The following is a 21,266-nucleotide window of genomic DNA, read 5'->3' on the forward strand; positions in this document are numbered from 1 at the left end:
AGGGTATTACTCTTATCTAATTATTTAGGTTAACGGGTTAATCTATAGGTTGACCTATTAATCTATTTCTTACTATCTAATAAGCTTTATATATATTATAGTAGAGCATCTTCTGATTAATTATAAAATTTAGTACTAGGATAGTGCCGAATCCTATCTACTAATAAGAAATAAGTATTAGATCTATATATTCCCCTAAATCTACGATAATTTACCTTAGATTATTTTTCTATATCTCGAGTCCTTTATTTTAATATACTATTACTATATCTCTTCTATATCTTAGTTATTTATCTTATACCCTCCCTCTCTTATTAAGAGTAAGGGGTTTAAGTTATCTATTTTCTATTCTAATCAACTTCTCGATACCCTTTTAGAACCACTAGAAAGCTAGCAAACTAAGTAAAGCCTCCCTCTTATTATACTACTAACACTAAAACGATCCAATAATCGGAAAAAGATCTAGGTGATTTTTGATAGTATAAATAAAGTAGAGTTTTTAAACTAGTGGCTTAATACCTAAATTAGTGGTTCTTATAATACTATAAAGAAGATGAACTAGGAGGGTCCACGACGGACTAATATATAGTTACATTTTGATCAAGTCGTATATTTAGTGATAGGAGAGCCAAAGCTCCTATATAAGCGATATAATAGTTATATTTTGATCAAGTTGTATATTTAGTGATAGGAGAGCCAAAGCTCCTATATAAGTGATGTAGTAAGGTTATAGACTATCTAGTCTACACTAAGAATGGGATAATAGGTCTCTAATATTATTAGAATTGGAGTATATACTAAAAAGGCTAAAGCATTACTAAATATTTAATAATCTAATATCTTATAGAATATATAGTATATTATATAGCTATTATTTAATTTATAGGCTAATCTTTCTTAGGCTAAGAACTCCCCTCGAATAGCCTAGCTAGTTATCTAAGAGCTATAGGAGTAATAGTTAATTATTATAATAATTACCTTATAGCTTCTTTTTTAAACTATTAAGTATCCTAAATTCTAAGCCTTTCTTCGAATAACTTAATTATTATTATTTATCTTTAGTTTCCCTTCCTATTAAACTATATAGCGTCGAATCTAGGGAATAACCTAAGATTAATAGAAAGATTTACTTTAGAAGCTTCTATCTAAGACTAAGCTCTTTATTAGTCTTAACTATTAGATATTACTATTTTAATAAGTATTTATAGCTATCTCTAGCTATTTTATTAATATAGACTAGAATTATTAAGAGGTTTTACTTAGCTTCGAACCTATTTCTAATATATACTCTAGGCAGAATCTTAGTATAACCCTCCTCGATATCCTCTAGAAATATTAGATTAAAGACTAAGTATTTATAGTAATAACTAATAATATATTAAATAACTCTATCCTTATTTTAAGTATCTAAGATTCTATTTAATTATTAGATATTAACTCTAAGATAATAATTATTTAGGTTCTATATATTATATATATAATTTAGTTAAGTTTAAAATAACTATTTAGCTAGATAAAAGCGAACCTTTAGAATAAGGTAATTAAGACTATTTAATCTAAGGAATATATCTAATATATCTATCGAAAAGTATAAAAACGAGATATTACGATAACTCTTATAAAGGTATATATCTATATTCTTTATTTATTAATTAAAATATTAATCTATTTTATATTTTAGATTAGAAACCTTATAATCTTTATTAATATAAGCTTTTAATATTAGGAGTCCTTCTTTAGTCTCTAGCCCGATCACCCTCGATTAGTTCTAATTTAAGATATCTAAATTAGATAGAATTTAACCTTTTTAATACTCTAGTATATAAAGTAATTATAACTAGTTTTTAATCGATTTTACTCTAAATATAATTATCCTTATTTTAAAATTAATATAGATAAGTAACGCTAGATTAATTACCTTCTTAATATTACTTAGCTATTTTTCTAATTTACTATAGTCCTCTTAAAAATAAAGGATATTACTATTTATACTATCTTTACTATCTATAATAAACTATTTAATTATCTTAAAAGGTTAATTAGATAGCTTAATAGAAAAAAGGTTAGATAGAAGTAATAGATATATTAAGCCCTTAAATTAGCTAAAAGTAAACTCCGTAAGTATTACTCTATAATAAATAATAAAAAGCTCGGTAATATCTATATAATTAGTACTATTTTAGCCCTTTAATATAAGATTAAATTTTTTTAAATTAAAGACTAAGACTACCTTTAGATAGATTATAATATTTAATACTAGTAAAATCTTAAAGATTAATTTCTAAGTTACTAAACTAGTAATATTCTAAGCTTTTAATTACTATCTAAAATAAAATAGTCTTATTAAACTAACGAGCTTAATATATTTTTAATAACCGATTCTTCTACCTTAAGCTCTTAGTCTAAGATAATATAATATATTAAAAAAGGTAAGTTTCTATATATATCTCTATTAAAACTAGGGTTCTAAATAATCGCTTAAAACCCTAGTTCTAATCTATTAAGTTTCTATCTTTCTATCTCTATTAAAACCAGGGTTTTAAGGCTTATTTTAGAACCCTAGTTTTAATAAGGATATTAGTTCTAATCTATCTAAATATTATACTAATTATTATAATCTACCCTTTATCTAGATACTATCCTAATCTTACTTTATTAGTTCTAGAAGGATTATTAGTATAAATTTCCTATATTTATAAGCCTTGCCTATAATCTCCTCTCGATCTTAGCTATTAGTATTAACGTTAAGTAATTATTTAATTCTATATATAATATTTATTATTATTAACGAGAGACACTAAATATATCTATTATATAAGATCTAATAATATTTATATATATTACTAAATTCGAAGTTAAGAAGAAGTAGCTTATATTTATTTAAGAGCTTCGGGAGTAGGATAAGTTAGAAATTATATAAAAAGAAAAAGAGACCTAAAAGACTTATAAAGAGATTATATTAATTAATAATAATAAAAAGGAGGATACTATAGATCTAATAATTATAGTTAATATATCTTATTAACTATAGTAAGAAAAGTTAAAGAGTAATTATAAAGATAATTATAGCCTCCCGCGGATTTCTAATAAAATTCGTAAATATCTATAAATATTTAATAATTATAAACTTTAAAATTAAAATCGATTAATATTTAAAATAATATTCTCTAGAATTATTTTTTAAGAATTATTCTCCTAATTACTATAAAAAATTATTTAACTAAAATAAATATAATATCTAAAAATATAGCTAAGAATAATATAATTTATAAAAGTTATATAGTTAATAAAGTATCTATCTAAATAGGTTAAATAGGTTAATCTATTAACCCGTGGGACAGGTTAAAAAAATCTTGACCCGCCCACGGGTCAAGAGGTCTGACCCACAACCCGCCCATGGGCTAACCCACGGGTCGACCCATATAGGTTGTCCGCGGGTCTGTCTAGGTCTATCTATATAATATTTAAGAAAAGATAGTATAAATTAAATATATACTATGATTAATTAAAAAAATCGCACTAAATAGTTTAACCCCCCTTTATTAGGATTAGTTTATTAGATAATAATATCTATAGGCATATACGATAAAGGCGATAAGCAAAACGAAGATAGAAAAAAGGAGATCGAAGGTAGGAAAACCCACCCACCTTCGCGGAGCTACCATTAATCCGTGGTGGGCCACCTTCGATTTGATTTTAGCCACCTTCGCTCAGCTGGAACACGGTGCTGTCTTTTTGAACTTCGACTTCCTCAGCCATGGCCTTCGGCTTGGCTATATACTTGTATTTTGGCTTGCAGCCGCAGCCCTGGTTATCTGTAATGTTCAAGGCCATCTTCTTCATTTGTTCTTTGGAGGTGCTGACACAATCACCTCCACGGATCCATCCATTGGAGACCTCTACATCTATGATGTCTAACATTTGCGCGTGAAATTGAAAGCGTCGATGCATCCTCGATTTTTCTTTCTTTCTGATATTTGTTGAATAACCACTTCAAGCCAGCTCACTTACCCTGGTTCTATCAAACCCCATGTCTGCCCACGCCATCACCCTCATTTTCTCGCCATACCACGTCGGCATCCGGGTCCATCTGGTTGGCAACAGACCGCACCGAATCCGGTCCCTGGGACTCATTCAAAAGTTAGAAGGCTTGGGAGTCTCTGTCAAACTCTATGAAATCGACCGCGTGGACAACTACGAAGGCGAGATCGGGCGTAGCTTCGAGATCATGCGTCGCATCTCGACCGCCGTCCACGCCGCCATCGTCAACCACACATTTCCTCTGATTCTGTCTGGAAACTGCTACGCTAGTGCAGCCGCAGCATGTGGGATTCCAGCTCAAGACTTGGCCTTTATCTATTTCGACGCCCACGACGACCTCGATTCGACCGATGTCAATGAAAACGGCTACTTCGACGCTATGGGTCAGTCCATGCTTCGCAGCGAGAGCTGGAAAACTTTGATGAACACAGTGCCGGGGTTTACTCCGCGCGAATATCACCACTTTTTGTATTGCGGGCTGTGCGATCAGTCCCCGGTTCAGCGCGTGGTCGATGCGGGCATGTCAGCCATCTGGGGTGACCCGGCGCAGGAGGTGGATTTTGCAGCACAGCTCCGCGATCATCTTGAAGGGCGGTCGTATAGTCCCGCGCTGGTGCACTTGGATCTCGATGTCTTAGATGACAGCTATGGGAAGGTGAACGATTATCCGTCGCCGGGGGCATGTTGGAGTCTGAGTTGATTGCCTGCATGGACCTTGTTCCCAAGAAGTCCACGCCTACCTCTCTGACTGTGTGCTCTTTTGATCCAAATGCTGGGGATGGGGATCGCATTGCTGGGATTGCCATTCGCGCGATTGGGACTTTTGTCCGGTCCATGCTGGACATGGGGGCGTTGTCAGCAAGACGTGAAGCATGATAGTTTAAAAGCAGCATCTGCGAGATAGGGTCCATTTTATTATAAGATAGCTTTGGGTAAAACAATGAGATTAACTCCAATTTACTCTCTAGAGATTGACTAGCAAGCTTCCAGCAATGCCACAACCAAATACCCACCAAGCTGCTGATTTCAGTAACTGCGGCGACTCCACCGTCTCCATGAGGCAACATTCCCCGCGATGCGGAGAAGCCACCACGCTCCCCCGCACCCCATTAGCCGTCTGAAAGCAGTCCACGCGGGGCAACAACATCGTGATATTGAGAAAGATCATTCCATGAGCCACTCAACGACGCCCCAGCAGTGGAGCGTGTCGGCAAGAAATGTTTCTACTTCGGGGCAGACTGCCCATCGGCATCTTATGCAGCAGCCACCAAGCCCATCCATGGATACTGTGGCATGATCTCCTCACGCGAATTTATTGAAATACCCCGCGGGTCTCCTTTTCACTTGTCACCTTAAGTTCTTTGTCTACGCTACTTCCTGACTGAATCATAATGTCGACGACTAGTACGATGAAGGCGCTGAATTATCTCGGTCCTTTCCAGGTCCGAGTTGAGGAGGTTGACAAGCCTAAATTGGAGCATCCGGATGATATCATTGTTAAAGTCACTACTGTGAGCAGTCCATTACTTCTACCGGTGACTTTTGTGACTGAAGTCTTACTGACTGGAACTCAAGGCTGCGATCTGCGGTTCGGACTTACAGTAAGTATGGCTAGTAACCGCGAACGAGGGACTGGAGCATGAAACTCAACCAAACTCCAGCATGTACGAAGGCAGAACTGCTGCTGAGCCGGGCATAACATTTGGTAAGGTCGGGTGGAAATGTTGAAAGTATCACAACTAACGCAAGCAAAGGCCACGAAAACATGGGCATCGTCGAAGAAATGGGCGACGGAGTGACGTTATTGAAAAAAGGCGATCGCGTCGTCATGCCGTTTAATGTTGCCGATGGCCGGTGTCGCAATTGCGAGGAAGGAAGAACGGCCTTTTGTACTGGTGTCAATCCCGGATTTGCTGGTGGTGCTTATGGTAAGACGTTTTTGTTGGATAACGGGGTTTTCTTGCTAAATGCTGGCAGGCTATGTTGCCATGGGGCCATACCGTGGAGGTATACACTCTGCATAATTCCCCTAACATTGACGTGGATACTGATCTAATGGGCTTCAAGGCCAGGCGCAGTACATCCGTGTTCCTTATGCGGACTTCAATGCTCTGAAACTGCCCCAGGGCACAGAGCATGAAGCCGATTTTGTTCTTCTTGCAGGTATGTGGCCAACGCCTCCATTCTACAGAACATAATTTGCGGTGGCTAACTTACGCAGACATTTTCCCAACCGGTACATAGCCCTCTCCCATCATTTTCACCAGAATGCAAACAAAAGACGGAACCCCCTCTAATAATTACCTGATAGGCTGGCATGGGGTGGAAATTTCCCGCTTCCAAGCAGGCGAGAGCATTGCCGTGTTCGGCGCAGGCCCCGTCGGCTTGATGGCCGCTTACTCGGCAGCTCTGCGCGGAGCATCCAACATCTACGTGGTCGACCGAGTCGCTGAGCGATTAACGGCCGCCGAGAAGATTGGCTGCATTGCAATTGATTTTACCAAGGGAGATGCCGTTGACCAGATAATTAGCCACAACGGTGGAATGGTCGACCGCTCGGTCGATGCTGTGGGCTACCAGGCTGTCGACCCCAACGGATCCTCAGAAAAGCCGAACATTGTGCTCGAGAATATGATCCGTGTGACTCGTGCGTGTGGTGGGATGGGGATTCCGGGACTTTACGTGCCTAGGTAAGTCAGAGTATTTCAAAATACCTGCCAAACACCCACAGTTGGAATCTGACATGGTTTTATTGCTAGCGATCCTGGTGCCTCGGATGCAGCATCCGCAAATGGAATGATCAGTCTCAGTTTTGGAAAGCTCTTTGAGAAGGTAAGTGATTTCTATCTTGTGTCATTGGGGTTTTCGCGTTTCTCATTTTCTATAGGGCCTCTCTCTCGGCACCGGTCAGTGCAATGTCAAGTCGTATAACCGATACCTTCGAGACATGATCGTCGCGGGCAAGGCAAAGCCGAGCTTTGTTATCTCACATGAGATCGGCCTGGCCGATGCGGAGGTCGCGTATGAGAAGTTTGACAAGAGAGAAGACGGGTACACCAAAGTGATTATCCATCCGAACGGGGGCTTTGATTAAAGATTGTTCAATTATTTTGTTGGGGCGTTGAGTTGAAGTTCTATACACCTGAGCAATACAGCCGAGCCTTATGTCTGGACGTGCTCTTTGGAGATTTGTCGTATGCCATAGTTAGACGTGTCTCGTACTGTCATGATATAGTGATGTTATACTGAGATTCAACTGGGTATGTAAAAGTATAGCACTTTATACAAGACCTAAGGGATTCTCAAGAGTAGACAAGAAAAATAAGATAGAAACATGTATAAGCCAGGATTCACTGCTCGCCCAATTACTAACTAGCGTTGTGACTATGTACGTCTATGCCATGAAAGTTTGAGTCTCAATATCGAGCTCCAAAATGAATTCGCAAGTAGGATGGAGAATTGCTCATCGCATTCCCCGCATCTTCTGACATCACAAATGCCCGCTACGTGGGGTGCTCCATCGCACATGGAAGGATGTCGCCAAGAGAGGATCGAGTCTTACACATAGACACATAGAGGAAATGCAGTATACAGCGGCGACAATTACCAAATCGGGTGCAGTGAGGATCTTCGCCGTGGACCCTCACTTGGCCTGGTGGGTCACCGCGCCAATAACAAGAACAATGCAAGGTCGGGGAATATCGCCTGTTTCGGAGGCAGCAAAAGCAGGTGCGGAGAGCAGGACGATGCAATGATATAAATTACTTGGGTTCTGTTCAATCGGAATTCAGCCTTGGAAGAAGTCAGTTTTGTATCTGCCAACATGAGAATCACTCGGTTTCGCACTGTCTGGGGCATTGAATCAGGCCCTAACTTGAACAGTTGGGCCCAATGGTTTCCCGATCTTAAAAAGCAGGGCTATAGTATGGATTGTTTACTTTCATGATTTGCGAATGTGGTTTCGATGGTACTCACACTATTGCTTTTTAACAGGCGGCGTCGAAGTAGACCTCGCCCTACTGGATCCGAATAGCGACTATCAACGCCTAAGAGAGATATGCGATGAGGTGGGCCTGGAAATTGGCGTGTTGTAAGAGCTTGCATCTATGAACAGTCCATCCACGACGAAGCAGGATAGCATTGCTCATTTCTGTGTCGCAGGGTCTTCTCATCGTGGCCGCAGTATGCTGCTCCGCGTCCAGTTGGGCTCAAGGCCGAACATCATCTGCAAAGATATCGCGAGCAATTGCAACTGATCCGTCCATTGAGACCGGCGACGATCAATTTCCACTCGGGAGAGTGAGTCTCTGGTCATACCTCTCCGAAGATGCCACTGCTCACGCTTGCCACTCTTAGGGACGCCTGGGATATCGACGAGTCGATCAAGTTCTATCGAGGCACGATCCAAGTTGACAAGGAGCTTGGCGTGTCTGGTCGTGTTTTCCATGAGACTCATCGCAACCGTTCACTCTTCACTCCCTATGCCACCCAACGTATCGTGGAAGCCGTTCCTCAGTACGGACACCCTTATCTAAATAAGCTGTTTCTTGTACAATCAATTGACTTAAACTGCACAGGCTACGCATCACCGCCGACTTCTCCCACTGGATGGTCGCGTGTGAACGGCTGCTAGATATCGGAGAAGGTGACCGCGCCATGATGGATGCTATCATCCCACATGTGGGTCAAGATAATAGAATGGAATTGACACGCGCACTGCTAATAATCCCACAGGTGTCTCATATCCATGCCAGGATCGGAACGACGCAAGCCTCCCAATGCCCGGAGCCAACTAATCCGGCCTTCGAGCAAGAGCGACTATGCTTTGAAAGATTATGGACCAAGATCCTTCAGCAACAAGTCGAGCAGAATGGACCCGAGGCCAGCATTGTGTTTGTTCCGGAATATGGGTAAGTCGGTCATGACCTCGGTCTCCAATTAGAAATACACTCGGGCTCACTGTACACCAGTCCATTCCCTTACCATCCGATCGGAAGTGCGAAGACGCATGGTGCCGTTGCAGACGAAGAGGCTCAGCGGTTGCAGACCTTGTTCACCGAGTTTGTGGCCAGCTTGGCTTGATCGGTATGTATAGAAGCGGGGCTTGTATGCAGCCAGGGGGAATCCAGGAACTATATGACAGCTTGTCCATATTCATAGCAGGCCATAAATTCTAAATGCCTGAAAAAAAAGACAAAGAATAAAGTTGTTTTCAAATATACAATCTCTTAATGTAAACCACCAGTGTTGCTAACTAGTTAACTATGCATTGTTGAGTGCCTGAGGGATGAGGCGACAACCGGAACAACCATCGGAACGGTCGACTTGAGAGGCATCAACTCTGACAGTCTGCCAGCCTTCGGTGTGCTGGACAAATCCCGCATACCTCATCACCAGATCCTCTCCACCGGAGTTTTGCTCGGCCTTGTACATATAGTCATCTGATTGGAACTGTGGATGGACCCTGGGGCTCGGATCTTCCCCCTCATCTGAGCGACCGCTTGCAGCCTGTTGCATTCGGGTAATTGCTGAGCTTTTACCCCGGTTTTCCTGCCCCGCCTTGCCCCTAGCGTCAAGCCATGCGAAGCTAGCGTGCGATGCGTTGCTTGGATCCGGAGCTTTGTTGATCGCATAAAATGCGTGGTTCCCCCCTCGGTTGCATCCGCGCATTGTGCCCTGCCCGCATCACACCCCCGAGTCTTGCTCGTCTACTCTTTCTTGTTCCTCGCCATCGCTTGCCTGGCTTGGAGGATGCATTTCTCTTCGTACGTTGCTGCTGCTTTGTACGGGCTGCCGGCCCTGGCGCACGCGGCCCCGTCCCCGTCATCGTCCTCGGCCGCTTCAGTGTCTGGTGGCTCCGAGTCCGACCACTTCAAGCCCTACACCATCAAGGCTGAGAATATCACCGCCACGCTGATCCCGTACGGCGCGCGCCTCACCTCAGTGCTGGTCCCTGACCGCGATGGCCACCTGCAGGATGTCGTCGTAGGCTACGACGAGCCCAAGGAGTATCTCCACGATAGCGAGACCAATCGCACCTTCTTTGGTGCGGTCGTAGGCCGCTACGCCAACCGCATCAAGAACGGGACATTCACCATCGACGACCACACCTACCATGTCCCCAAGAATGAGAAGGGTGGCTTCAACACCCTCCATGGCGGCAAGATTGGTTATGATATGCGCAACTGGACCGTTACCGCACACACTTCGTCATCCGTCACCTTCTCTTTGCTCGACAAGGGCTTCCAGGATTTCCCGGGTGACGTTCTGACCCACGCGACGTTCAGCGTCTCCACCAAAACCACCCCGGATAATCCCAAGGGACTGCCGCAGCTGACCTCGAAACTGGTGTCGCTCGCCTTGACTGAGAAGACGCCAATCATGCTGGCCAATCACATCTACTGGAACCTGAACGCATTCCAGAACCCCACTGTGCTGAACGACACCACGCTGCAACTCCCTCTGTCGCAGCGGTACGTGGCCGCGGATGGCATCGAAGTCCCGACCGGCACCATCCTCGACGTCAGCGACACGCACAAGGGCGCGTTGGATTTCACGAGCCCCAAGCTGATCGGCAAGGATGTCGACAAGACCACCGGCGTGTGCGGCACGAGCTGCACGGGCTACGACACTTGCTTTCTCGTCGACCGCCCCAGCTCCTCCACGGCGCAAAACTCCCTCATCCCCGCCGTGCGTCTGGCCTCCCGCAAAACAGGCATCAGCCTCGAAGTAGCCACCAACCAGGCCGCCCTGCAGATCTACGACTGCGACGGCCAGGACGGCTCCATTGCCACGAAGAAGTCACAGGCGAAGCGCAACAAGGCCTACGGGGGCAATGCCGGCGCTGAGTATGTCAACCAGTACGGTTGTGTCGTCATCGAGACCGAGGACTGGATCGATGGGATCAATCATCCCCAGTGGGGCCGTCGTTCTTACCAGGTCTTTGGTCCTGATGATGGGCCTGCTATCAACTGGGCTACGTACCAATTCGGTACTTTCTAGGTTTAGGGTGGTTGCGCGCTCTTTCTTTTCCCTTTTCTTTTCTTTTTCTGCATTCTATTTCCCAATCCTGGATATAGCTGAACTCCAGGTGAAAGGTAGAATATGACATTGTACCACCCCGTGGATCTTCCGCAGTGAAAAGCTCACCAGGTGGCCAAGTGAGGACTTTCTAGGCCTAGTAAGTAGTAAATGGTATAAGCAATAACGCATGTAAGGTTACTAATCTATTAAAAACTGAATAAATCATGCCCTGCTTCCTACAATGTCTGATCAGGAGTTTTCTTTTTTTTTTTTTTTGTTATTGTAAAGGATTTATGAAAGTGGCAAGTATGAAGCTATTCCCAACTGACTGAAGTGCCCCCACAAAAACATCCTGAAGGATGAGCATCCGGCGTTGAGGCATTAACCCTCACAGCCGAGCATATTAAATTGTCCAATACAAATCAAGCGACAGAATTTTCATTATAGTCGGGCAAACGCTTGTCTTGACTTAAAGTGAGCGAGTGTGTAAAGCGAAATGAAAAAATCTCGATTTGATAAGTTCTCTCGTCGTTAAAAGGGCATTGCCAGCATTCAGCCATGGCTCTTTGGCTCAATTTGCTCCTTTTTCTTTGGTCAATCCCCTTGGTGAAATCCTTTAGTCTCGATACAGATGTCGGGGGTTCCTGCAGCAGCAGCTATCGAAGGGCCCTGAGACGTGCCGAGCCTATCCTCCCCAAAATGGGGAAGAGGGGTGTCGAGGCTGTGGATTGGTACCTGGAGCATTGGAATCATCACGCACTGGGCGATGATGATCAGCTTCATAGGGATACCATCGCCGGTGCCCTGAAAGCCATCTTTGCTTGGGAAATCAACCCGGGCCTGGGCACGGGCACGAAATATTACAAGCATGTTGCGGAGGATCTTCCTGGTACGCATGACTTTCAAACACTATCTCCATTCAAAAGATTCAAGAAACTGATAGATAGCCCCTGACGGGTAACAGCACAACTTGGGCGCGCAGGACACATCAGAGGGAACGATATACATATAGAGTGCAGCCTCTCTTTTCTCCACGCCACCCACGACGGTCGAACTTCGCAAACCCCCAATGGACAACAACAGTTCTGGAGTGACCTCCATAGTGCCTGGGATCTCGCTACCCCCGAGGCCTGTGATGGCGGTCTTAAGACTAGCCTGCTCAATTTCCAACGCGCGCCAAAGGAGGTGGTGGCGATTTGTCCGAATAAACGACAACAGGATGAAATGAAAACGGATCTTCGTCATCTGCTAGACTGGAAAACCTATCTCACCCATGGAGTCGACTATCCTTTGGACCTCTATAGTGGAAGTCTGAGCAGCGTTCTCTTTCAAGAGATGGCGCGCACTAGCAAGGCCGGCAAGGGTAAGGGCGTTAACTTCTTTTCTGGAAGTATGAGTCTAATATTACGGCATTGACACTCTTCTTCTATTAGCCAAACTTCGTGAATATTCCACTTCTAGCGGTGAAAAAAGGGCCGCTTCGAATTGGGCTGGTGTGACGGAATTGGCGGTTCAATCTGCGCATTTGACCTTCAGCAATGCGCCGAGTGTGATGTTTTTTGGTCTCAGTGAGAAGAATCTCCCCTCAATGTCTCATTTTATACTAACCTCTAACACCCCTCAGTCATGTATCTCGAGTCCCTTGGCTTTATTTTCGATTTCGTCAAGGGTACTATGCAAGTGCCAGAGTCGAATGGTTGGGAAGAGGGCTGCACAGTGATGTGATTGATCCTTCGGTCGATTTTCATTGCAGAAAAGTTGTATTCGTGGGAAAATATGCATAATGTGGCAAGCCGGGGGCGAATTGTCGATCCATCATTCTGGTGTCACTTCATACGCCTTTTCTCAGTGATTCCCGTCTCTATCATTCAAACAAGATAGCCCAGTAAAAGTTATCGCATGAATTTATCAAGGCTGAAATCCTCTACCTTCGGTAAATCCCCTTACTTCTTTCTGGGTAACTGCGACTATGTAGTTCGAGAAAGGCCAACTTCAAATCCGTAAAAGGTCTCTCTCATTCCTGTCATCAAATCACCAACATGTCTCATATCATAATATCGCCACAAATCCTCCTACTATATCAACGGAATCTTGGCCGTGTTGACATAGTCAATATTATCCGCATAGCCCTCGACCCGAGGAATCCACGTCTTGAACAACCGATCCCACACCCGAGTTTGCTTGCCGTAATTGTGGCTATTCTTCCAGCCCTTGCGATGATGAAGATCATGATCTTCAATCACAAGCTCCATGTCACAGAGCCGCAACAGCCAGTTCCAGGGATTGACGGCAGTGGCAATCATGCGCAAGCCGCTGTGACCCAGGATCTCAGTGAAAACAACATACTGTTGACAGACCCACCACTCATAAAAGCCCATGGGAAACCCCATCAGCTTCATTGTGCCGTATGCCAGAAGAGGCGTGGCGATGATATCGATAAACTCCTGCACCGTGTCCGCGTACGCCGTCAAGAGCGGGTTCGGGTGTTTGGTAAGATGGTGGGTGCGGTGGAACTGCCACAGACGATCTGTTTCGTGCGCGGAGCGATGGAGGATATAGTACCAGAAGTCGATGGCGAGAGGGTACATGCCGGTCTCGAAGATGAGCCAGCCCCATCGGATCGTCGACGGGCCTTCGTCCGGACGATAGGTGAGAAAGACGGTATACATGGGACGGAACGTGATGACTGAGAGAAGAGTCTGAACGGTCTTTCCCACGCCGACGTCGGGCACACCGTCACGGGCGTGCTTGTCCCCATCGAAGAATCCGATTTGGTGGCCCACTCGTCGGAGAATGTGGGCTTCGTGCACGGCAATAAACTCCAGGGCCAGACTATAGAAGATGAAGACCAGCCACGAGGGCGGGTAGCCGAAGGAGCTGATATAGAGTTGGTGGATGAGGAGTGGGATGGCGGCATGGGTCAAGACCCAGCGATGAAACTGTAGCTCCGGTGCATAGGGGACCTTGTCGGTCTTGGGATGAACGGGCACTTCTTGATCAAGCTCGAGGTGGTGTACATTTAGAACCTCGAGAAGCCAGTGCGCGGGGTTCCAGCGCGAGCGATCCCACGACCGCCAGGTAGACGTCATGGAATCCTTGGGGTTTCGCATTGGAGCTGGCATCGTGAACAAGTGTATTGACGAAGACCTCCGGGGCAGGAAATAGTCAAGCACATCATCCACCCCTGGCAGCGCGTTAGTTGGCTCTTATAGTTCTCCATGTTTTTGAGTAGAACCTGGTGCAAGTGGGACATCTTCCCAACAAAAGCAGACTCGTCTGGGACCGAGGTGTGGGGGCGCTGATCGTGCGATTGCTGGGACTGGACTCTTATCTGGTGACGTTGGTGAGGATCAGGATTTGTAGTTTTTCTTATGACCCACGGCCACTTGCTCGCTAACATGCTCAAATCAAATCCACAATAGAGGGTTTTCATGATGAAATTTGGGCGCGGACAATTGATGGTTAGTGATCAGTATACATCTGATACCGAGGCGTTGGACTCCATGTGAATTTCCCCATTGGGACAAGATGGCTCCACATCGAAGGCCAAGAATCGATGCAAGGCCAAAGGGACGATCTCTACTTCGCATTCTGGCTTGCCCCAGGTGAATTCGCTGTCATTGCATATGTTCACTTGGTGTTCCCATGCGCGTAGGGGGGAGGATTGGTCGACTGCAGGTGGGATATCATGGGACTTAAGATGACTTATTGACTACTCACTTCACAGCACCTTGCCTCCCCTTAATTGATTATCTTTGTCTAATTTAGGGATATACATAGGTAAATCTTTGTAATATCCACAAGGCAGTACCTCTATATTAAATATTTTCGCTATATTATGAGAAATTCTATATCAAAACGCTCATTAGGCGTACGCCTGCGTTCGGTCAATATTTCTAGTGACCCATGGTAGACAGAAGTAATTATATGTCGCTGAAATACTGTGCTGGCTTATAGTCTAATCAACGAGGACAACGAAGTAGGAAAGGTTAATGGATCAATGGAGGCAGACACTAGCTACACTTAGTCTACTTAGCCTCGTAACCCCTACTACATCCGACTACTGAAACAGAAAACTACAGTCTTCAACCAGTATCAACAGATTATTCCAGCTAAACTGTACGGCCGTTCCTAACAAGCACCGTCTGCGCCAGTAAAAGACCAGGAGATCGTCCTCGAAATGCCCCGAACATGCGAGCGACAAGGGAAGAGAAAAAACAACAAAAAAACAGGGGAAAAAAATGATATCATACAAATGGCAGCAAAAATCATCCCATCACAGTGCGCAAACTTTTTGAAGCAAACACATATCCCTTACTCGCCCTTGCTCTTCTTCTTTTTCTTCTCGTCGCCGTCATCGCTGCGCTTGCGCTTCTTGCCGTCTTCCTTGTCGGCCTTCTTGGCGTCCTTCTTAGCCTTCTTCAGGTCCTTCTTGCTGACGGCCGACGCGTTCCCGGCCGCATCGAAGCTGATCTCCCCGCGCTCGAGCTTCCGCTGGTACCGCTTGACGCTCAGGCCGGCCTGTGCAGCCAGCTTCTCGAGGTCCGCATCCTGACCCTTCGACTTCTTCTTGGGCGATTCGTCCTCGGACTCGTCCGAGTCGTCGGCGCCATTCACGGGCTCGGCATCAGAGTCGGCATCGGGCATTTCCTCGTCGACCTCTTGCACCAGCTTCTTCTGCTTCTTCGACTTCTTGGCCGAGGTGGGCTCCTCCGAGGCCAGGGCGTCCGCGTCCGGGTTGTACTTGCGGGCTTCCTTCAGGTCAAACTTCTGGGGCTGGGTGGCGCCGTTGGGGGCAATGGCCACACCGCGCGGCTTGAGGGGCTTGCCCTCCATGCCGGCCAGTTTGCGCTCAAGGTTGAAGCGCGCCTCAGTTCCCAGAGCAGCCTTTTCTTCCTCGGCGACATCGTCATCCCACTCAGCGAGCGCATCCACACGGAGACCCAGCGAGGCCTTGGCAGCCAGGATACGCGCCATCTTGCCCTTGTTGCGCCCCGTGGCCTGGCCGATCAAAGAAGCGTGGTAGATCAGTCCGTACTTGGGGGTGTCGTGCTTGGTCTTCAGGGCACGGAACAGAGCCTTCTCGGCACCGAGGATTTGAAGCGTACTGGCAGGGCTCTTGGACAGGTTGGTCAGGCTGCCGGCGTGGGCAATCAGGCGAGCACCAACGAGGTCTCCGACCAGCGCCGTCAGGTTGGGAGCAATAGCGTTCATGCGAGCAGTCAAGTAGCTTGCGAGTTGCTGGCGGTACTCGGCAAATCCGACGACCTGCTCAGCCAGTGCCTGGATGTTTTCCAGGTCCTCCTCGCTGATCTCCGTACCCATGGAACGATCAGCGGCCGACTTGACGGCACCCTCAATCTCCTCAGGCAGGATCTCGGTGAGATCGGCCGACTCCCAGTTCGACCGCATGCCCATCTTGAGGACGAGCTTAGCATAGGCAATGTTGTCGTTGAGGATCTTAGCCAGCTCAGGGAAGTGCCAGCCGTACCATTCCTTCACACGCATGGCATAGGTGTTCAGTTCCTTATCCAAGTCATCCAGAAGGCCAATGGCCTGGACGATCATGGTGTCGATCTTGTCGGGCGAGAACTTGAGCTTGTGGCGAGCGAGCGAGTGCGACAGACCCAGCGACATAGTCGACATGTCGGTAGGCATCAAGCCGGGGATCAGGGAGGTCAAGTGCTCACGGATAGCACGGTAGACATCGGCGGTGGTCGAGTCAGCGACCAATTGAACGGAGAGGCCGGGGAGTTTGCCAATAGCATTTCCTGAAGGCATTCAAAGTCAGCGATTCCCATGGAACAAAAAGAAAACCATAGCACATACCGAGCTTGGGATCCGCAACAGCCAGAGACACCTTCTTCTCCTCCTTGATGCCATCCAGAAGCGAGGCCAGACGAGGAGTGACCTTGCCTTCCATAACAGACGCAGCCTCCTCCAATGCTGTAGCAGCGCTGTCGAACTTCTGGAAACTCTTCAATTTCAACCTGTAGGTAGTATTAGTCTCGGCATGGAACGTGACAAAAATTTTTGCGCCGGTCGCTAGTTATGTCTTCCCCCTCCTCTGATAATTTTTTTCATGCTGGGAGAAGCTCCAGAGTATGCACATACAGATTAGAGACTCCCTCCGCAGTAGAAGCCTCAGTTGCGAGGTCATCCCGCTTGAGGATCTTCTTGTCCTTGGCCTTCAGCAGGGCATAGCCCGCACTGGTTTCGGTGAGGATGAAAAGCGTCATGGTGTGCAGCCTGGTGCAGGCCAAAAACAAATCAAAAAAGGGACTCTAAAAGATGAACGAAACAGCCCTGACCAGAAACCCGCAGCACAAAAGAAGGAAAAGTGGGCGCAAGCAACGTTGGGGAAATCTAGAAATTTTGCACGAAAGAAAAAGTGCAACATGCACCAGCCACCTGTGGCGGTGGCTTACGTAAAGCCGCCTCGTCGAGGAGCTCCGGCGGTGGAGGGCTGTTGGCCCATCATCTTCCCATTCCGTCTACCATGGAGGGCTTATTTTTCAATGTGAACGGCGGGTAGGTTATGCTTGTGTGCTAGTAGTTACAGGTGCATGGTTTTACTGACCTTTCTAGGTACGTCGAGGGCATCGTTCGAGGATATCGGAACAGCCTGCTGAACGGCCAGAACTACTCTAACTTGATTCAATGCGAGACGATCGATGGTATGCAGTCTATGACCAAGATCTTGGGAATGGCAGCTAATAATCTCCTTTATAGATGTGAAGCTCCAGCTGGCCCCCGCATATGGAGATTTCCTTGCCTCGCTCCCCCCAAACCCCTCCACCTCCGCTCTCGCGGGCCGGATGACCGACAAGCTGGTCTCTGAATTCCGGTACTTGATCGCGCAAGCAACTGGCTCAACTGCCAAGTTCCTTGAATATTTGACCTATGGATACATGATTGATAACATCGCTCTTCTCATCACCGGCACCCTGCACGAGCGAGACACCCGGGAACTGCTGGAGCGGTGTCATCCACTGGGCTGGTTCGAGACGCTGCCCGTGCTATGTGTTGCAACCAACATCGAGGAGCTCTACAACTCAGTCCTGATCGAGACTCCACTAGCCCCATACTTCAAGGGCAGCCTGAGCCACCAGGACCTGGACGAGCTGAACATCGAGATTGTCCGTAACACCCTTTACAAAAACTACCTGGAGGACTTCCATAATTTCGTCAACACCCATCCCAATTTCAGTGGCACACCAACCCAGGAAATCATGGCGGAGATCCTGCAATTCGAGGCGGACCGCCGATCTATCAATATTACCCTCAATTCTTTCGGCACTGAGCTCTCCAAGCTCGAGCGCCGGAAGCTCTACCCGGAGTTTGGCAAGCTCTATCCCGAAGGCAGTCTGATGCTTTCTCGCGCAGAAGATGTCGAGGGCGTTGCCCTGGCTGTTAGTGCCGTGGGCGATTACAAGACTTTCTTCGATGCCGTGGGCCTAAGCCAGGGCGGTGGCGGTGGTCTGAGCGGAGGCCCGGCCGATGGGAAGAGTCTCGAGGATCTCTTCTACCAGAAGGAAATGGAGATGTCGAAGCTCGTCTTCACTCAGCAATTCACTCCGGCAGTGGTATACGCGTGGATGAGGCTAAAGGAGCAGGTAAGCCTTGCATGTTTCAACGTTCCTTTATGGTCATACGAATCATTGGATCTAACTATTACCAGGAAATTCGGAACGTCAGCTGGATCTCGGAGTGTATTGCCCAGAACCAGAAAGAGAGAATAGGCAACTTCATCTCGGTGTTCTAGTCTCGCCAGCACATTTCTTATAACTTTCCGTTTTCCTCCACCTCCATCTCCTTGTACCTACTTACCTCTCTGGCTGGAAATTTCTTCTTAGGGGCACTTTTTTCATTTCCTTTTCTTTTCCCAGTTCATTTCGTTGTATCGAGTACCCAGTTTGTTTGTTTTTTTCAGTGTTCAAGTGAGCGCATCAACTTCCAAGGTTCTTTGGCCAGCCACTGGTTTCGGCTTTCACGACTTTCTCTCCCCCCCCCTCTCTTCTCTTCGTATGCGGCGTTCGGGTATCCTCGGTAAGCGTGTGAGGTAGAGCAAAATGCATCAGGCAAATGTTCATTGGATTGATACAAGTATATGCCCCGAAACCAAAGGTTCAGAATTTTCCACCACATCGTTGCTATTCAGTCAAGAGGGTAACAAAGCTCAGTTGTATTTGGAAATTCCAATGTTTTGTGTAGACAAGCATCGAGGCCAGTAGATAAGAGAGCAGGTCTCGCAGCGCAGAGCATGTCCCCTTGTTTATGTGCAGACACCAGAAGGAATTCCAACTCGGATTGATTTGCCCATATGTGCAGATGTAGAGGGCGTCAGAGGTGGATCAGGAAATAGAACACAGATACAAAAAAAAAGAGAGCCAGCCAGGTCCAAGGACGAGAGAAATGAGAACACAATCAGCAAACCTCCCAGACGCTCTCAGGCACCAAATCTACCGGGAGTATGTGGCTCTAACATGTAAAAAGGAGCTGGCGTTACAGCTCGGGACAAATTCAAAGATTTTCATTTCGATTTGTCGGGTTGGGAAATTCAAAGCCAACCCTTTCCTGAGGGGAATGCGACCAAGCAAGATCAGTCGTACTGGAATAGCACGCTGATACTCTCTCCGTGGTGAACCCGGCGGATTGCCTAGAACAGAGCAGTCAGAAATCAGATCGACAGAGAAGACCGATGAATGCTACTCACCTCGGCGAAAACATGACCAACTTCCAGGACCTCCAGCTTCGGGCAGCGTCGCAAGTGGTCGACCTGGTCCACGCTGTTGGTCACGACCACCTTGTCCAGGGAGCTAGCGTTGATGCGCTCGATGGCGTCGCCGCTCAGGATACCATGCGTGACCAAGGCGTAGACCTGGGAAGCACCTTCCTTTTTCAAGAGCTTGGCGGCTCGAGTGATGGTATTTGAGGTGTCGGCCAAGTCATCGATCAGAATTGCTATCCGATCGCGGACATCGCCGACCAACATCATGGTGGCATTTTGGCGGTCTGTGATTTTTGTGGGGCGTCGCTCCTGCAAGCAACAAGTCAGATAATTTTCAAAAACAGCGGTCAAGCACTACACAAACCTTATGGATCAGTGCAAACTCCATGCCCATCGAGTCTGCAATGGCCGTCGCACGCTTAGCGCCACCCGCGTCAGGGCTGACAATGACAGCCTCCCTGTGGCTCGGGATGTTGCGCTGGATGTAGCTCTTCAGAAGAGGCCGGCCGTAGAGGTTGTCAACAGGGATATCAAAGTACCCCTGGTACTGCGGGTCATGCAGGTCCATGGTGATGATGTGATCGGCGCCGGCGCAGGTGAGCAGGTCGGCGACCAGGGTCCCTGCCTGTGCAACCCACTGCTTGTATCCCGGCCGCGGCTGGAAAGAATTGATTTTCGAGGAGGCCGAAATATTGCTCGCGGAGTCGTCGGCGGCACTGGTGGCTGCCGACTTGAGGGAATCGGTGGTGTCGCTTCGCGGGAGCCCGTTTCCAGGACGTCGTTTTACGGGGCTGCCATTGCTCACATCGTCAATCTGAGCTTTGGCAAGGCTCTTCTGAAGGTTGTCCATGCCGTTTGTAATGCCCAGTCCTTCGGGTTTCCCAGGGCTGGGGGTGGGCGGGGTGCTCTCAAAAGTGTAACCATTGTTGGGGCGGGCGGGGACGGATGACTTGACAAGAGGGGCGCCAGCTTTGTTATAAGGGATATCGCTTTGCCGAGAGTAAGGGAAGAGCGGGAGGACCGCAGTCACTCGTCGGGCCGAGGCGGTCTTGCACGCAGAGATGGTGATGAGAAGCTCGAGGAGGTGGTCGTTGACCTTGCCTCCTCCAGATTGGATGATATAAACATCCTTTCCACGGACCGACTCCTGGACCTCGACTCGAGTCTCACCAACAGCGAACTTGGACAACAGAACCTCTGCTGGAGGGACTCCAAGCACGCTGCAAATTGTCTGAGTCAACTGCGGGTGGGATGTACCCCCGATGACGACGAGGTTGCGGACCATAGTTCTTGATGTTTATTGTACTATATCGGCGTAATAATCGTAAAAAGAGAAAGGCCGGGGTAAAGAAAAGCGCGTGAGATCCGAGAGACGTTGAGAGGAATTTTTTTTGGCGGGGAAGAGCGAAATTGGTCTCGGGGGGGGAGGTCGAGTGCAGGCTAAGAAATGGGTCAAGGGAAGGTGGCAGTA

At 47.1% G+C, this 21,266-nt stretch overlaps 10 protein-coding genes across 10 annotated transcripts; 6 read left to right on the forward strand and 4 right to left on the reverse strand.

The window, feature by feature from the left end:
- Window positions 1–4,030: 4,030 nt before the first annotated feature.
- NUU61_003306 (arginase family protein) lies at window positions 4,031–4,741 on the forward strand (the record flags this gene model as incomplete). Its single annotated transcript, XM_056653888.1, has 1 exon — window positions 4,031–4,741. The coding sequence occupies one exon, from the start codon at window positions 4,031–4,033 to the stop codon at window positions 4,739–4,741; it is 711 nt and encodes a 236-aa protein (XP_056514955.1).
- Window positions 4,742–5,432: 691 nt separating this feature from the next.
- Window positions 5,433–7,135, forward strand: NUU61_003307 (glutathione-independent formaldehyde dehydrogenase; the record flags this gene model as incomplete). Its single annotated transcript, XM_056653889.1, has 10 exons — window positions 5,433–5,552; window positions 5,617–5,642; window positions 5,703–5,746; window positions 5,796–5,969; window positions 6,019–6,048; window positions 6,109–6,204; window positions 6,263–6,277; window positions 6,353–6,731; window positions 6,801–6,873; window positions 6,929–7,135. The coding sequence occupies 10 exons, from the start codon at window positions 5,433–5,435 to the stop codon at window positions 7,133–7,135; spliced, it is 1,164 nt and encodes a 387-aa protein (XP_056514956.1).
- A 729-nt stretch (window positions 7,136–7,864) lies between these two features.
- NUU61_003308 (sugar phosphate isomerase/epimerase family protein) lies at window positions 7,865–9,123 on the forward strand (the record flags this gene model as incomplete). Its single annotated transcript, XM_056653890.1, has 7 exons — window positions 7,865–7,964; window positions 8,035–8,131; window positions 8,203–8,340; window positions 8,398–8,556; window positions 8,619–8,721; window positions 8,776–8,951; window positions 9,012–9,123. 7 exons carry the CDS (start codon window positions 7,865–7,867, stop codon window positions 9,121–9,123), a joined length of 885 nt encoding a protein of 294 aa, XP_056514957.1.
- Window positions 9,124–9,303: 180 nt separating this feature from the next.
- Window positions 9,304–9,711, reverse strand: NUU61_003309 (uncharacterized protein; the record flags this gene model as incomplete). Its single annotated transcript, XM_056653891.1, has 1 exon — window positions 9,304–9,711. The coding sequence occupies one exon, from the start codon at window positions 9,709–9,711 to the stop codon at window positions 9,304–9,306; it is 408 nt and encodes a 135-aa protein (XP_056514958.1).
- An 81-nt stretch (window positions 9,712–9,792) lies between these two features.
- Window positions 9,793–11,043, forward strand: NUU61_003310 (aldose epimerase family protein; the record flags this gene model as incomplete). Its single annotated transcript, XM_056653892.1, has 1 exon — window positions 9,793–11,043. One exon carries the CDS (start codon window positions 9,793–9,795, stop codon window positions 11,041–11,043), a length of 1,251 nt encoding a protein of 416 aa, XP_056514959.1.
- A 720-nt stretch (window positions 11,044–11,763) lies between these two features.
- NUU61_003311 (uncharacterized protein) lies at window positions 11,764–12,789 on the forward strand (the record flags this gene model as incomplete). Its single annotated transcript, XM_056653893.1, has 4 exons — window positions 11,764–11,953; window positions 12,029–12,427; window positions 12,498–12,632; window positions 12,689–12,789. 4 exons carry the CDS (start codon window positions 11,764–11,766, stop codon window positions 12,787–12,789), a joined length of 825 nt encoding a protein of 274 aa, XP_056514960.1.
- Window positions 12,790–13,139: 350 nt separating this feature from the next.
- On the reverse strand, window positions 13,140–14,186 carry NUU61_003312 (sterol desaturase family protein; the record flags this gene model as incomplete). Its single annotated transcript, XM_056653894.1, has 1 exon — window positions 13,140–14,186. One exon carries the CDS (start codon window positions 14,184–14,186, stop codon window positions 13,140–13,142), a length of 1,047 nt encoding a protein of 348 aa, XP_056514961.1.
- Window positions 14,187–15,378: 1,192 nt separating this feature from the next.
- nop58 (RNA-processing protein NOP58) lies at window positions 15,379–17,303 on the reverse strand (the record flags this gene model as incomplete). Its single annotated transcript, XM_056653895.1, has 3 exons — window positions 15,379–16,835; window positions 16,894–17,054; window positions 17,179–17,303. The coding sequence occupies 3 exons, from the start codon at window positions 17,301–17,303 to the stop codon at window positions 15,379–15,381; spliced, it is 1,743 nt and encodes a 580-aa protein (XP_056514962.1).
- A 260-nt stretch (window positions 17,304–17,563) lies between these two features.
- NUU61_003314 (H(+)-transporting V0 sector ATPase subunit d) lies at window positions 17,564–18,829 on the forward strand (the record flags this gene model as incomplete). Its single annotated transcript, XM_056653896.1, has 4 exons — window positions 17,564–17,595; window positions 17,653–17,741; window positions 17,797–18,680; window positions 18,746–18,829. 4 exons carry the CDS (start codon window positions 17,564–17,566, stop codon window positions 18,827–18,829), a joined length of 1,089 nt encoding a protein of 362 aa, XP_056514963.1.
- An 837-nt stretch (window positions 18,830–19,666) lies between these two features.
- NUU61_003315 (ribose phosphate diphosphokinase subunit PRS5) lies at window positions 19,667–21,080 on the reverse strand (the record flags this gene model as incomplete). Its single annotated transcript, XM_056653897.1, has 3 exons — window positions 19,667–19,723; window positions 19,781–20,104; window positions 20,160–21,080. 3 exons carry the CDS (start codon window positions 21,078–21,080, stop codon window positions 19,667–19,669), a joined length of 1,302 nt encoding a protein of 433 aa, XP_056514964.1.
- Window positions 21,081–21,266: the final 186 nt, after the last annotated feature.

Source organism: Penicillium alfredii, assembly GCF_028826965.1.
Source record: "Penicillium alfredii strain IBT 34128 chromosome Unknown utg000004l_segment0_segment0, whole genome shotgun sequence".
NCBI classification, from domain to species: domain Eukaryota; kingdom Fungi; phylum Ascomycota; class Eurotiomycetes; order Eurotiales; family Aspergillaceae; genus Penicillium; species Penicillium alfredii.